Below are 16161 nucleotides of genomic sequence, written 5' to 3'. Positions count from 1 at the left end.
ATGTAGCACAGAGGTTGCAGTTTAGCTTGTAAATCCCATGACTGGTTTCACAGGTCTTTGATGGCATAGGTGATGTTAGTGATCGGACTGGAGCAGGTGGTGGTAGGAGGATGTATGGGGCAGGTCTTGCATCTAGGTCTATTACAGGGGTATGAGCCATGAGGTAAGGGACTGGGGGTTGTGTAAGGATAGACAAGTATATTGTGTAGGTTCGGTGGACGACGGAATACCGCGGTAGGAGGGGTGGGAAGGGTAGTGGGCAGGATATTTTCCATTTCAGGGCATGACAAGAGGTAATTGAAACCTTGGCAGAGAACGTAATTCAGTTGCTCCAGTCCCAGATGGTACTGAGTTACGAGGGAAATGCTGCTCTGTGGCCGGACTGTGGGACTTTGGGAGGTGGTGGGAGACTGGAAAGATATGGCATGGGAGATTTGTTTTTGTACAAGGATGGGAGGATAATTATGGTCAGTGAAGGCTTCAGTAAGACCCTCAGTATATTTTGAGAGGGACTGCTTGTCACTGCAGATGTGACAACCATGGGTGGCTGGGTTGTATGGAAGGGACTTCTTGGTACGGAATGAGTGGCAGCTGTTGAAGTGGAGGTATTGCTGGTGGTTAGTAGGTTTGATATGAATGGAGGTATTGATGTAGCCATCTCTGAGGTGAAGGTCAACATCTAGGAAGGTGGCTTGTTGGGTTCAGTAGGACCACATGAAGCAAATGGGGGAGAAGTAGTTGAGGTTCTGGAGGAATGTGAATAAGGTGTCCTCACTTTCAATCCAGATAGCAAAGATGTCACCAATGAATCTGAACCAGGTGAGGGGTTTAGGATTCTGGGTTTTTAGGAAAGATTCCTCTAGATGGCCCATGAATAGGTTAGCATAGCATGGTGCCATGCGGGTGCCCATAGCCGTACTGCAGATTTATTTGTAGGTAATGCCTTCAAAGGAGAAGTAATTGTGGGTAAGGATATAGTTGGTCATTGGATACTAGGAAGGAGGATGTTGGTTTGGAATCCATAGGGCGTTTGGAAAGGTAGTGTTTGACAGCAGTAAGGCCACGGGCATTAGGAATGTCAGTGTACAGGGAGGCGCCATCAATAGTGACAGGGAGGGCACCGTGTGGTAAAGGGGCAGGAACTGTGGGAAGACGGTAGAGGAAATGGTTGGTATCTTTTATATAGAAGGATAGGTTCCGGGTAATAGGTTGAAGGCATTGGTATCTTTTATATAGGAGGATAGGTTCCGGGTAATAGGTTGAAGGTGTTGGTCTATGAGAGCAGAGATTCTCTCAGTGGGCGCACAGTAATCAGCCACAATGGGGCGTCCTGGGTGGTCAGGTTTGTTTCTGTATTTACATCTTCTACAACTGACATTATTTGCATTGCAAATACAGACTTGTTCAGGTACTTCAGCAGTTCTGTGGTATGCCCTTCCGAACTGAATTTACTATCAAGTTGTAATCCCAGGAATGTAACACTGTCAGCCTCCGCTATCTGCATGTCTTCATATGTTACACACATGCTGGAACAAAATCTCTCACAGGTTCTTTTCAAAATTTGCTGACACTGAATTAGCTGTAAACAATTTATTAATGTCAATGAAAATTTGATCAGCAGCCATTTCTGAATCTGTACTTGGCTTGCTATTTATTGCAATGTTCGTATCATCTGCAAACAAAACGAAACTTATCATTTGGCATGTAACATATGAGGGGTCATTAATGCACGCAAGAAAAAGCAACAGACACAAGGTGGAACCTTGAGGAGCACCACATGTAATTAATTCCCAATCAGATGAAGACTGACTGTTTACTCCACAGGTATTTCACAGTGACAACCTTTGGTTTCTGTCAGTTTTATAAAACTCAAATCATTATAACACTGTAAGTGACACTATAACATTCTAATTTACTTAAGAGAACGCTCTGATTCACACAGCCAAAGGCTTTTGACACATCACAGAAAATACCAGTAGCCTCTAATTTGTTGTGTAACAAATTAAGTACATTCTCACTGTATGTGGAAATAGCCTTCTCTACATCAGAACTCGTACGGAACCCAAATTGTGCCTTGGACAATATATTGTGTGCAGTTGGATACTTAAGAAGACTCTTGAACACAACATTTTCAGATATTTTTGAAAAATCTGCCAAAAGTGAAATCAGTCAATAGCTTGACTGTATCTCTTTATCCCCTTTCTTGTAAAGAGGCTTAAGTTCAGTATATTTTAGCCAGTCTCAAAATGTTCTGCTGATAAAGAGATTGGCTACACAAATAAATTAAGATGAAACTCAACTCACATGAACACTCTTTGATTAACTTCATAACCACTAGAATACTTTGATTTTAAGGACCTATTATGGACACTACTTCTTTGGAAGAAGTTAGTGTCATTTCCATTTCACTGAAGTTATTTGTTTACTGAACATAATAACCAGCAAGCTGACAGTAACAGAAACAAAGTACTTGTTTAAGAGATTTGCAACACTACACGCACTTGTTATCAATATCTCATTTATTTTTAGAGCCTATCTGCTCCTCTTCCTTTATGGCCCCATTTGTCTGTCTTGATTATATCCCATACAGTTTTTATTTTGATTCCTGATATAATTATATTTTTCTCATAATGAAGCTGCTTATATTTCTAGATTACTTGCTTCAATATTTTGCAGTGTTCTTTGTAGCGCATTACAATTCTAACACCAGGGCTGTCCTAGATAGTAGATAGTTTCCTTTTTGTCCCACATGATACCTTTATTCTATTCTTTGCATAATTCATGGTTTATTTTTAGACTTCTATTTGGTCTGAGTTACATTTAAGGGAAAACAATTTCCAAATGAGGAAGTAACTTTATTAATAAAAGCTTTGTATTTTCCATTTGAGTCAGAAGCATTGTAAACATCTATCCAGATCATGTTTCTGAGCAATCTCCTAAAATTATTAATTTTTAACTGCTTTATTACACTCCTGTACACAGATTTAACAGATCTTATATCCTGACATGTTTCAACATTTAACACAAGTTGCTGTATGTCATGATCAGATGGCCCATTTAGCATTGGTTTTGTTATATGATTTTTTTCCCTAGATTTGTCTACAAAGATATCACCAATAGCAGTCTCAGAGCATTTACACACCTTAGTTGCAAAGTTTACACTAGGCATTAAATTGAGTGACACTGTTACTGATTGCAATAATTCTTCAATGGCAGAGCTTTTCAATAAATCCACATTAAAATCACCAGCAACTACTATTTCCTTGTTTTTTACTGTGAGATAGGAAAACAGAGCTTCCAGATGTTTTACGGAGAGTTAAAATTTCCTGAAGGTGCCCTATATGTACTTATTACTATAAAGGATTTATTATGGAATACTACTACTGTTGCACAAGCTTCTAAGTGATGCTCTGAACAATATTTATTAATATCAATATTCTTGAAATTAAAACAGTTTCTGATAAATGAGGCAACTCCTTTCTCCATATTTTCTCTACAGAAGTAAGAGGCTAACTTAAATCCTTTAACATTCTACACATCTATACCACTGGTCATATGATGTTCAGAGAGGCAGATTATATCAACTGGTTTTTTCAACTCTAATTCTTCATTACAAATAAGCAACTCATTAAGCTTACCTCTCAGTCCTCACATATTCTGATGCAATAAGTATAACTGATTGTATGCACAGGCTGAATTACAACTGGTTGGACAAAAATTCCTGTCAATTTCTGAAAATCGCCAGTTTCAATTAGGAACTGTTTGTATGAACTGTGTATATTAAAATTTGCCTTCTGGCTGCCTGAATTTTCAATGTGGATGTCATTTTCAGAACATCTTTTGTTTCTGCCCTCCCTACCCTCAAAAAACTGCTGTTCTGGCACTTGTAACAACTGGTACTTCATCACATGTGATAGTGTCTCCTATTAAGATATTTGCTATTAGCCCATGCAGTTTTCCCTTCCCTTTCCTGTTGAAGTGAAGGGTATGCCTAGTAGAGTCCCACCTGCTGACAACGTCAACAGGAACAACACCAATATGAGACCTCATACCTGATCCAAGAAGCCATTCCAGCTCAAAATTAGCTCTCCTAACAGAAGAGTTTAAATGAGGCCAGTCGTAGTGCCTCAGAACACCAGTATATCTCATTGCTGAAGCTATCCTTACCAGGTCACCCTCAACTGAAAAATCAGGGCTCCTGTACATGCTGTTGCCTGCCCCACGCACTGTTATCATGGTGCCTCCCTTTGTGAAGTCTTTGCATAGTGAAGCTACATCCTCAGTCACCTGGTCCAGACTTGCACCAGGTTTTAAAAAAATTGTGACCTAGTAACCTAGCCCGTAGTTCACACTGCAACAGTTGGCCAACATCTCTACTATGTGAACTATCTAACAACAAAACTTTCTTTTTCTTCACAACTTTTGCTGATTTCTTACTTCTTAATACCTTCACCACCATGTGCATCATATTTGACGCATATCAGTTTTTCAGTTTTTGCCTTGTGCATCACATTTGATCACGTGAGGGTTCATGAGTATTTGCCTGTGGTACTTACACAATCAAACCTGCATTGAAATCAAATGGGTGTCACATTATACCAGCCAGTGGTGAAAGTACTGTGATGCTGGTTTTTTAGTGGGAGCATAGATGACAGGCATAGGTTACCTGTAGTGTCAGTGCGTGTTCCTTGCTGGCCCTGACATTTTGTTTACAGATGTGGTGTTGTGTAGTGGTTGTTTTCAGTAAGATTTTGTGGATGTTCGGTGAAAAATGGATTCACAAGAGGAGAAAATATGAAAATGGTTGGAGGAATCAAGTTTATCTGATGAATCACTATTTGGAAGTAGTAGTGATTCTAGCCCAGGTTACCATGCTCATTCCTTGAGTGATAGTAGTAGTGAAGACAAAGTAATTCCTTCGAAGAAACAAAAGGTATACTTGCAAGTTACAAATACACTCCCGGAAATTGAAATAAGAACACCGTGAATTCATTGTCCCAGGAAGGGGAAACTTTATTGACACATTCCTGGGGTCAGATACATCACATGATCACACTGACAGAACCACAGGCACATAGACACAGGCAACAGAGCATGCACAATGTCGGCACTAGTACAGTGTATATCCACCTTTCGCAGCAATGCAGACTGCTATTCTCCCATGGAGACGATCGTAGAGATGCTGGATATAGTCCTGTGGAACGGCTTGCCATGCCATTTCCACCTGGCGCCTCAGTTGGACCAGCGTTCGTGCTGGACGTGCAGACCGCGTGAGACGACGCTTCATCCAGTCCCAAACATGCTCAGTGGGGGACAGATCCGGAGATCTTGCTGGCCAGGGTAGTTGACTTACACCTTCTAGAGCACGTTGAGTGACACGGGACACATGCGGATGTGCATTGTCCTGTTGGAACAGCAAGTTCCCTTGCCGGTCTAGGAATGGTAGAACGATGGGTTCGATGACGGTTTGGATGTACCGTGCACTATTCAGTGTCCCCTCGACGATCACCAGAGGTGTACGGCCAGTGTAGGAGATCGCTCCCCACACCATGATGCCGGGTGTTGGCCCTGTGTGCCTCGGTCGTATCCAGTCCTAATTGTGGCGCTCACCTGCACGGCGCCAAACACGCATACGACCATCATTCGCACCAAGGCAGAAGCGACTCTCATCGCTGAAGACGACACGTCTCCATTCGTCCCTCCATTCACCCTTGTTGCGACACCACTGGAGGCGGGCTGCACGATGTTGGGGCGTGAGCGGAAGACGGCCTATCGGTGTGCGGGACCGTAGCCCAGCTTCATGGAGACGGTTGCGAATGGTCCTCGCCGATACCCCAGGAGCAATAGTGTCCCTAATTTGCTTGGAAGTGGCGGTGCGGTCCCCTACGGCACTGTATAGGATCCTACGGTCTTGGCGTGCATCCGTGCGTCGCTGCGGTCCGGTCCCAGGTCGACGGGCACGTGCACCTTCCGCCGACCACTGGCGACCACATCGATGTACTGTGTAGACCTCACACCCCACGTGTTGAGCAATTTGGCGGTACGTCCACCCGGCCTCCCGCATGCCCACTATACGCCCTCGCTCAAAGTCCGTCAACTGCACATACGGTTCACGTCCACGCTGTCGCGGCATGCTACCAGTGTTAAAGACTGCGATGGAGCTCCGTATGCCACGGCAAACTGGCTGACACTGACGGCGGCGGTGCACAAATGCTGCGCAGCTAGCGCCATTCGACGGCCAACACCTCGGTTCCTGGTGTGTCCGCTGTGCCGTGCGTGTGATCATTGCTTGTACAGCCCTCTCGCAGTGTCCGGAGCAAGTATGGTGGGTCTGACACACCGGTGTCAATGTGTTCTTTTTTCCATTTCCAGGAGTGTAATATGTCTACAAATGGGGCAAACAAAGTTTCATCTTCCACTGAAAAGGACAGTGAAAGTGAGTTGTCACCTGAGGAGATCTCTTGTGCTGGTGGGCTCCCTACTTCACAAATAAAGTGGTTTGATAGACAAGGAAACCTAAACAATTCTGTTTTTTCTGGTAACTGTGGTGTAAGCAATGCGCTTTTGGACAATCTACCTGCAAATATTTGTCCCATTGACGTTTACAATTTTTTTTTTGATGAAGAAATGTGCAATTTCATAGTGAATGAAACAAAACATTATACTGAGCTGCAGAAACATTATAACCATCATCCAGACTGACTTTATGGAGTGATATCACCACTGATGATTTGAGGAAATTTGTGGAGCTTATGTTGCGGATGGGGCTTGATCATAAGCTGAGAATGGAAGAGTATTTGTGCCAGAATCCGCTTCACAAAAACCAGGTGTCTTCTATTAGGTCCTGAAATATGTTTGACTTGTTCCTCAGTTGCATACATTGTTGCAACAGTGAAAACATAGATGAACATGACAATATGTTCAAAATCAGGAAGTTTGTCAATCATCTGAACACAATATTCCAGGAAGCTTTCGTTCCATGTGAAACGGTTTTTATCGATGAACCAATGGTTCTAGTTTGTGGATGGTTATGATTTCATCAGGACATTGCTGGATAATGTTTTAAATATGGAGTGAAATTATATACAGTATGTGATGTAGGTCGATGTACTTGGAATGTTAAAGTATATTGTGGAAAAGAAGTTAATGTTATAGATGTAACAACAACAACAACTGTTTTAGAGTTAAAGGATTCATTTCTGAATTCTGGAAGGGCACTCTTCGTAGATAACTTTTACACTTTTATGAACTTGGCACACATTCTTCTAGAAAAACAAACTTATCTGGTGAAAACACTCTGTGCAAAAAGAAGGGGAAATCCGAAAACTATCATCACAAAAAAGATGAAGAAGGGGGAAGTGCTGGTTGCGGAAAGCAACTCAAAGGTTGTTGTTGAAAGTGGCATGACAAGAGGGATGTCATTTTTATGACAACCACACACAAACCTGAGCCTGTGGTAGTGAAAACAAGGAGAGGTGAAGTGAAAAAATCGAATGCAATTGTGAATTAAAATGAAGCCAAACCCTACATTGATCTTTCAGATCAAAAGAAAACCCTATGGCTCATGCTTAGAAAGTCAGTGAAGTGGTACCACAAAGTGGCCTTTGAATTACTATTCAATACTACTCTTGTGAATGCTCATACTTTGTATGGTTCAAATGGCTCTGAGCACTATGGGACTTACATCTATGGTCATCAGTCCCCTAGAACGTAGAACTACTTAAACCTAACTAACCTAATGGACATCACACAACACCCAGCCATCACGAGGCAGAGAAAATCCCTGACCCCACCAGGAATCGAACCCGGGAACCCGGGCGTGGGAAGCGAGAACGCTACCGCATGACCACGAGATGCGGGCATACTTTGTATGTTCAAATTACAAAACGAAAATGGGTATCATTACTTTCTGCGAGGCTACTGCAAATGCATTACTCGGGATTGATGATGTTCTGGAGACATCAATGAATGGCAATCACAAACTGGTTGAAACTCCAGTCGGAGGATGTTGTGACAGCTGTTACCACAAACTCCCCAAAGCAGGTGGGTGAAAGCATGCTATCAAACATACCAAGCAGGTGTCATTGAAATGCCAAATTTGTACTCAAAGTTTCATGTACATGGGCTGTTTTCTTGCAATGCTCAGTTGTGTGAAAATGAAAGTTTTTTTTTTAATTAAAGCAATTACATAACAGCTAGTTGGAGCTTTTATTTTCCAATAATAACCTCTTCCTCAGATATATGAGTGTGCATCAGGAGTGATGCACATGGCCATATAAAGCTTCTAGTTGTATCATAAGTTTAAAATGGGTCATGTGTATCATATCTGATCACATCATATTTATCAGGTTAAAACCAATTTTTACAATATGTAAAAAGAAAGTCGTGGCCAAACTGAAACATTTCCCAAAATGTTGCCAGTGGTCATAGTGTTAAACACTTTTTTAAAGTTTGTTGTGTCCTGTCTACTCCTACATCTACGTGTGGCTCATCAGTTGCCAACTGTGACAACAGATTAAACCTGTTTTCCACAGTAACAACAAAACTGCTTGAGCAAGTCCTATTCCTATTTCTTCTATAACCTGTTGTCACTTCCCGCCTCTCTTTTCCCTTCTCCCCCCTTAACCTTTCCAGATCTTGTTTTGCCTTACCTGGTTTCCCCTGAAGGGCAACAATGTTCTCCTCTTGTTCCACTATCTTGCTTCTCTACAACAAATCCTGCAAAGCCAATGAGCCTTGTTCATTTCCCCAATTCCAGTGCCACTACAGTCACCCACATGAAAGAAACTGCAACAACCCTCACACTACATCCCGGAACTAATTATCCTATGGTAAGTCATACACTTCCCACTCATGGTAAACAAATTTTAGTTTTAGCCTAAATTAAGCAAGAATAACTTCTTAACTACTCAATTCAATTATTAAATTTCTCAGAAAGTTTGGGCCTAAAGTTTGAATACTAATTCAAAACTTTTGAAGAAATAGAAACAATTAAATCTGTTTAACGGAGAATTGAGCTTACACTATATGATCTTTTCACTTATTTCCCAACTTTTTCACTTTGGCATTTACTAGAGAGTCAAATGGATAGCATGTAAGAATACACAGACAATGCAACAGTATTTTATAAACGTACGGTATATGATAATGTAAACAAACCCTAGGACAAAATTCGCAACTATGAAATGTTTTCTTTTTCCAAAATAAAAGTGAAACTTTCAATAGATAACTAACAATAGGTACTAATTTACTTATTTATTATATAATATTGCCTTCATTAATTGTTATTACACATTTAACCACTTATCTTTATGAGAGATCTGAATGTACACAACTCATCAATCAAAGATGTTTTACCTGTGTGACATGGATTCAACACATCCTTGGTAAGTTTCTGGAGGTATGTGGCACTGGATGTCTCTGTGCAGGTAACACAAATTCTGTATATTATGGGCCAGTGGTTTGTGGGCACAGTGCTGGCATCTGATAGTGTCTCCTGTTTGTTCCATCAGCTTCAGATCTGATGGATTTGCTGGCCAAGAAATTAAAGGGTTCACTATCACTCTCCTCAAATCTCTGCAGCAATACTCTGGCCTTGACACAGGCAGTTTTTCTGCTGAAAGATGCCATCACCATAAAGGAAGACATCAAGATGAAGGGATGCAGATGGTCCACAGTAAAGTACGAGCCCACAGCTGTCGTGGTGCCTTTGATCACCACCAAAGGCACCATAGAAACAAAAGTGAAAGTTGCCTGTAGCTTAATACAGCCTCCACAGTGCTGTATCCACACTGCTGTGCACATTTCAAGCAGCCGTCTGCCTGGATGCTGGAATATTTGGACATGATTAGCAACCTAGTGTAATTAGAAATGCGATCCATCCAACCAGGCAATGCATTTCCATTGCCCCATTGTCAATGACACCATGCCCATGGCTATCATAACTGATGATGTCACTGGGTCAACATGGGGAAATGCAAGAGTTTCTGCTGTGGAGCCTCATGTTGAACAATGTGCACACAGCAGCAATCTCCAAAACACTTGGGTTTGCACCAGCATTGTACTCTGTCATTAGATCTGCCACAGATCACAGCCTGTTGTGCTTTCCTCAGTGGGCATGCCTCCAACCTCTGCATTCATTTTGAGGAGTGTATGTCCAACATTTTATCTCCCACTAGTGGTATTACTGCCTGTCAACCACTTTCCATAGATTCTCACAACAGCGGCATGTGAACAGTCGATCAGTTTTGCCATTTCTGAGATGGTTCTTCCCAGGTACTGGGCCATAACAATCTGTTCTGTGTCAAATATATAAGCAAAAACAGTCAATTTTTTAAAAATACAATGCTGTAAAAAAATTAGTATACCCTTTTAGAGGTCTCCAATTTGCTCAAGATTTATTGTTGCATCATTGCATATGTAGTATGTGAAATGAGTACACTTACAGCACAATAAGTTCTATCAATGCCAAAACACTGACATTAGTAAATGGCGTAGCTTTTCACAATATTGTCTATAAGGAAGAAAGATATATGTGACACTACTTCTTAAGATCTTGCACTTTTTTCTTCAATAAGTTGCACTTTCCCTTTTGTTCTCCATTTTTCTTTTTTGTCCTTTTCCAGTGACTCTACATAACAAGAATGAGCATTTTTCATGGCATGTATCAACTGTTATGTTATTTCAACTTCTGCTACCCTTCTGGAAGATATAACAGCATCAAAAACCTGCTGTAGAATACTGATGCATTTCCATGAGAAAGTGTGGAAATAAATCTTACAATGCACTTTTAATCAGGAAATTACTCTTCTCCAAATAAGCTTAAAAGTTTGAGCCAGTGGTTATTCAGTCTACTTTTGTTTCATTTGTACATTGACTTTTTATTCTTTTATTCTTGGTAGTGCAATAAACTCCTTAAATTGGTGCTCAGCATTATCAGCCTGCATCCCAGACAGCCATTCTTTCTCAACCAGAAGCTGAAAGCATTAATGTATGTGCATGGTTGTTTAAGTTGTTTTGAATGCTTCCAAATATGGATCTAAAAATGAAATTGCCTGTATCAAAGAAAAATTGTAATGGTGACTTCTCCATTAACTTCTGTAACAGTAACTTAATCCAGATTGAATAGTCATTTTCAAACTGCAGCTTACGTAAATCAATGATGCCTTTAACCTTCTTTAACTCTATTTTTTGTTGCTAAATCAAGATAAATACTATTTGAAGGAATAAAATTACTTTACATAGTCAGGCGAACTCGAAAAGGAAGATAAGCTGTTCAAAAACTTTCTTTCATGATGAAATCCATAAATACCTTCAAATATTTGTCAAAACACTGTACGGAACAGAGCTAATGGCATATCAATTTGGAACACTCTTAAAAATTGTTCAAAGTGAGGAGCAACAGATTTAAAAGATGCCAATTTTGCCCGAAGAAATTTATCTTGAATTTGCTTTGTAACGGTGACTGTTCTCTGACACTTTGTGATTCTGAACAACATCTATAAAAAACACTGATGAATTCAGCAAGGTAAAAATAACTCATTCTGCTACATTTACATTTTTCAACCATCTCACGGAGCAAAACTTAAGTGGGAATGTACAATAACCTGTAGAGTTAATGTAATCAGCTCTTCTTGCTGGCACATTCTTCAATAAATAATACAATGGTTGTAAAAACTCTACTATATTTCAATCAGTGTTTTTAAAAGCCAGCTTTAAAAGCATTATTTAGTGGAGTGTAAACCACAGTTACCAATGTTTAAAAGCACTGCACCCTGGGATTGTTTTAGCACATTTGTTGACTCTTGCAATACCTTGAACTGCACCAATATAAGATTGTTAGAATAAGTGAAACATGAAATTTTGACCTCAGCTGTGAGACTGCGACATTCACAGGGTTATATACACTTTGTAACAATCTTATTTCATTCATCTGGTCATTTTAGAACTCAATTTATTATACTGATTCAAATTCTCTCATTAATTTCATTTTGAATTTAGCAAACAACTACACTGGTCTGACTGTCACTAATTGATACTTCAACATAAAGCATAAACAGTTCTCATTTTGTAATTCCAGAATTCCTTTCAGAAGAAGTGAAAATAGCTTTGTGTTAGGATTCATGGAATGAATCCATGCACATGTTAAGAACTTTTTCCAACCAATAATCTTCATGATATAAGCAAATTTATAAAAAGCATTTTTATCAAACACATTTTATGAATTTCAATACTAAAAGCCAAAAGCTGTGTAAATTTTTTTTTTGTTGCAATATATAATTCATGATGTCAGCCTGCACATAAGCATGTTTACGAAAGTAATTTATAAATTTCCTGTTTCTAGTAATGGATGACTTAATCAATAATCATTAAATAATATATAAGGAGTGGTGAATCAGCCATCAGAGTCTCAGTTTTTAGATGGTTTCTGTGAGCCAGTTGTTTGTTTGTTTGTTTTTTTCACAATAAATATGTAATTCTAAAAGAGAACATCATGTCAACCTGAATTTCTTGAAATTTCTCTTGGCTCTACCAAATCATTAGCTAGCTCAGGAAGCTGCAGCAAATTTTGCTGGGGCAGATACTTGCAAATTCTTTTACAGCCACTGCAGTAACAGGGACCACTGAGAAATGAAGACAAGTATTTGCTATTAATTGTTACACCATATAACAACCTCCAAGTTGATGTCCGGGTCCTCCATTGATATTTGTACAGCTTTCTTCATGTTTTCTTCATCCAAACCACTTTTTAGCTGATTTAAAAGGTCTTTGGTTGTTGTGTACCCTCAAAAAAAAAAAAAAAAAAAAAAAAAAAAAAAAAAAAAAAAAAAAAAAAAAAAAGATGTTAAACTTCTCTCAGAGACCTCAGTTTTCTCAGTATTCCAAAATCTGAGTATCAAATCCATTTGTTGCTTGTGAGTAATTCTATTTAACTTTGATCATAGCATGTAATAACACGGTCACATTCTTTTACAGTTTCTGAAATGATATCCCTAAAATGTAGAGCAAGACCATGGACAACTGTGTACGTAACTTTGGTATGCTGCAGCTGCAGTTGTAGTAGTCTGGAAACATCATTGTGAAAAGAGGAACAGTATCTGCTGTGTTGCAAAAGGACATATGCTAAATCACAGCATTTCAGCTTTTGTTGGTTGCTTTTACAATAAAAACATTTTTAGAGAATTTTCATTGCATGAACAATCAGAAGTGGTATTTGATGAAAAAGATGTTGCATTGTACTTGTTACTTGGTCATCACTTTCCAGATGTAAAGACTCTTTGGCACAACTTGCTTCTCTTTTGACAAAACAAGAAACAGGTGAACATTTCTTTGAAAGTTCAGTTGCCAATTTATGTTTCTTCCCTTTTATATGACTTGTTAACACAACTGTACCTGTATTACTTAAGTTGCAGTATGCAGCTTACAGTAAGCACAATATGTGCCGTCTTCCCCCCCCCCCCCCCCCCCCTAACCAAACTGAACATTCTTCATCGAGTACCGTGATGGGCTGAAAGTACACCTGCCACCGGCAATCATCTGTGAAAGATGTGTTCTTATTATTTAGGTAATTAATTATAAAAATTGCATGATTAATCTTATGCTTATAAACAATAAAAACACTAAATTCATGTACTGTGCATTAATAAAAGTTATAATATAACCTTAATTAAACAAGCATAAATAACTATTAAAAACCAAACTAAACTCCGTCCTAACTCAGCCATGAAGGACCATATTACTGCCACAAAAAAGGAGAAAAGTAGAAAAAACACTAATTGAAATTCAAAACTTACCAGCCAATATAACTGAAAAGAAAATGGCAACAGTAAATAATGAAGCATGGCTCCCTAAAATAAGTTTTGTCAGGTGGGGAAATTGTGCATCTGGTGACATTGCCTGTTTCAAAAAACTGACAGCTGCCGCCCACACTGTGGAACAAACACTTTACTTCACTTGATTTCACCTGGTTGCATGGCTTACATGCTTTTCATATCCCATTCAGTGAAATACCTACATCTGTGTTAATGAGCTGCGCAATGCAAACTCTGTTTCTAACATTCACGATTACTAGCACAGTTCAAACATTTCAGCATATCTTATGTTAGTTATGTACGACATTATAAAAGCACATCGTTTATTAAAGCTAAAAACCAAAAATTCCAGAAATATGTGAAACATTCCTGATTTTCACAGAACTTTACTATCATCTGATATTTCCTGGTTTTTCCAGGTTGAGTAGCAACCCTGGTGCAAGCTTTCAGAGCTAGTGGCTACTTCTTCTGGCAGAAGGGTTGAAGTAGAAGGAAGAGGAATGAGGAAAAGGACTGACAAGGGTTAGGAAATGGGAAGAGTTATGGGAAGTCACCCACAACCCTGGGTCAGGGGAGACTTACCGGATGGGATGAGAAGAAAAGACTTTCTTTAATTTTGAAGTTTACACTTCAAAAATGCTAAAAATGCTAAAAACATGTATCTCAAAGAGTTGTTTAAACTTACTATGGTATCAACTTCAGAGCAGGTAATAATCTCCAGCTTTGTAATGTTCTGACAATAGGTGGACAGAGCTTCAATTGCTTGCCTTTCAAATGGTAAGGCACATACACGTAGATGAGGCATCCTTTTTAAAATTTTATTCAGGTACTTTGGTGACTGAGTTCTCAGAAAGATGTCAGCTTTTGACCTGCATAATGGATTATACGTACAAATGAAATAAAAATACACACCATAAAGTTCACACAACCTTACTTATAACAAGTTAGAGAACACCAAAGATGGGCAAATTTGGTTTTATAATAAATTGCTGCATAATAATAGCAGGGATATAAAGGAATTAAGTGCTGTAAAAATGTCATGGTTCATTACCTTGGCAACAGCCATACTTGTGAGCAAATAACCATCTATCTATCAATCAATCAACTGAATTTCGAATACATTGGAAAATCTACTGTTAATGACTGCTATGTGCTGTGCTAACTACTATGTAATATTGGCAAGTCAGATTATGTAACTTTAACCGAGGACTGTTGTTACTTTTTCTTTGCATTACAACATATGTTAACAATACATGCAACACAATGTTAGGTTCTAATATCAGTCATTGAGGTCTCTAACCAGATGGGATTGCTAGCTAAAATAGAGAAAATCCAAAGTAGTATAGCTTATTCCCTTGACAAGGTAACAGCTCTCCAACCCTCATCTCATGTCTTTCAACAGGCCTTAGTTTACTTTACTCTCTTCCCACGTGGTTACTCTAACCTTTTTCACAGCACCCTTTCCTCCTCTTTTCTGTATATGATCTACAAGGTGTGTAACAAAAGTAAGGCCTGATACGGTAGAAAATATAGAACGAAACAGAACTCCACATAAATGTCATCTCTGTGTGTGAGAAGCCAAAATTCCTCATTCTCTTATTACTTTTTTGTTGTACAGCAACAAGTTATACTGGCTGTGAAAGTCTTGATTGAAAATTAGTGATGAAGAGAAACAAAAGGCCTAAGGAATGATGCAATTTAGAAACAGGGGAAATAAAGTGGGGAAATGTCATCAGAAGACATCAAGAGAGGGGGAAAAAATAAAATAAAGTGGCAATTGAGTAAATAAGTAAAATATACTACTGTGAAGAAAGGGTGGACAGTTGCAAACAGAGGCTAACTCAAAGCGACTGACGGGAACCTCCCTTTCTCCATGTGGTAGCAATACATTATTTATTTTTAAAATTTTTCATTTCACTCACTTTTAATGCTTTCATCAAAATGGTTCAAATGGCTCTGAGCACTATGGGACAACATATGAGGTCATCAGGCCCCTAGAATGTAGAACTACTTAAACCTAACTAACCTAAGGACGACACACACATCCATGCCCGAGGCAGGATTCGAACCTGCGACCATAGCAGTCGTGCGGTTCCAGACTGATGCGCCTAGAACCGCTTGGCCAGTCCGGCCGGCAATGATTTCATCCCTCCCTCCTCTCCTTCTCTTACCCCCTTTCACCTGGTTACTCATTCCACTTTTTATTGCTATTCCTCTTTAAACTGTATTTACTTCCTGATAAGTCCCTATTATCTTCTGTGTAAGGAAGCTAGCACTGTACTTAACAATGTACTACCTACTATCTCCTACTCTCATTGATACCATTTCCTTCATATTGTCTCACCTTATC

General features: G+C 39.3%; 2 protein-coding genes across 4 annotated transcripts in view; both read right to left on the bottom strand.

Moving 5' to 3' along the window:
- LOC126281804 (uncharacterized) overlaps positions 1 to 16161 on the bottom strand; it is a 312553-nt gene that overhangs the window by 42619 nt on the left and 253773 nt on the right. The gene's annotated exons all lie outside the window — the stretch shown is intronic.
- LOC126281803 (S-phase kinase-associated protein 2-like) overlaps positions 1 to 16161 on the bottom strand; it is a 151578-nt gene that overhangs the window by 64363 nt on the left and 71054 nt on the right. For all 3 annotated transcript variants that reach the window (XM_049981018.1, XM_049981019.1, XM_049981020.1), the window contains exon 7: positions 14497 to 14680. In XM_049981018.1, the coding sequence (XP_049836975.1) occupies positions 14497 to 14680 (184 nt within the window). The remainder of the gene's footprint in view (positions 1 to 14496; positions 14681 to 16161) is intronic.

Source organism: Schistocerca gregaria, chromosome 7, assembly GCF_023897955.1.
Source record: "Schistocerca gregaria isolate iqSchGreg1 chromosome 7, iqSchGreg1.2, whole genome shotgun sequence".
NCBI lineage: Eukaryota > Metazoa > Arthropoda > Insecta > Orthoptera > Acrididae > Schistocerca > Schistocerca gregaria.
This window is presented reverse-complemented; position numbering and strand designations above follow the sequence as displayed.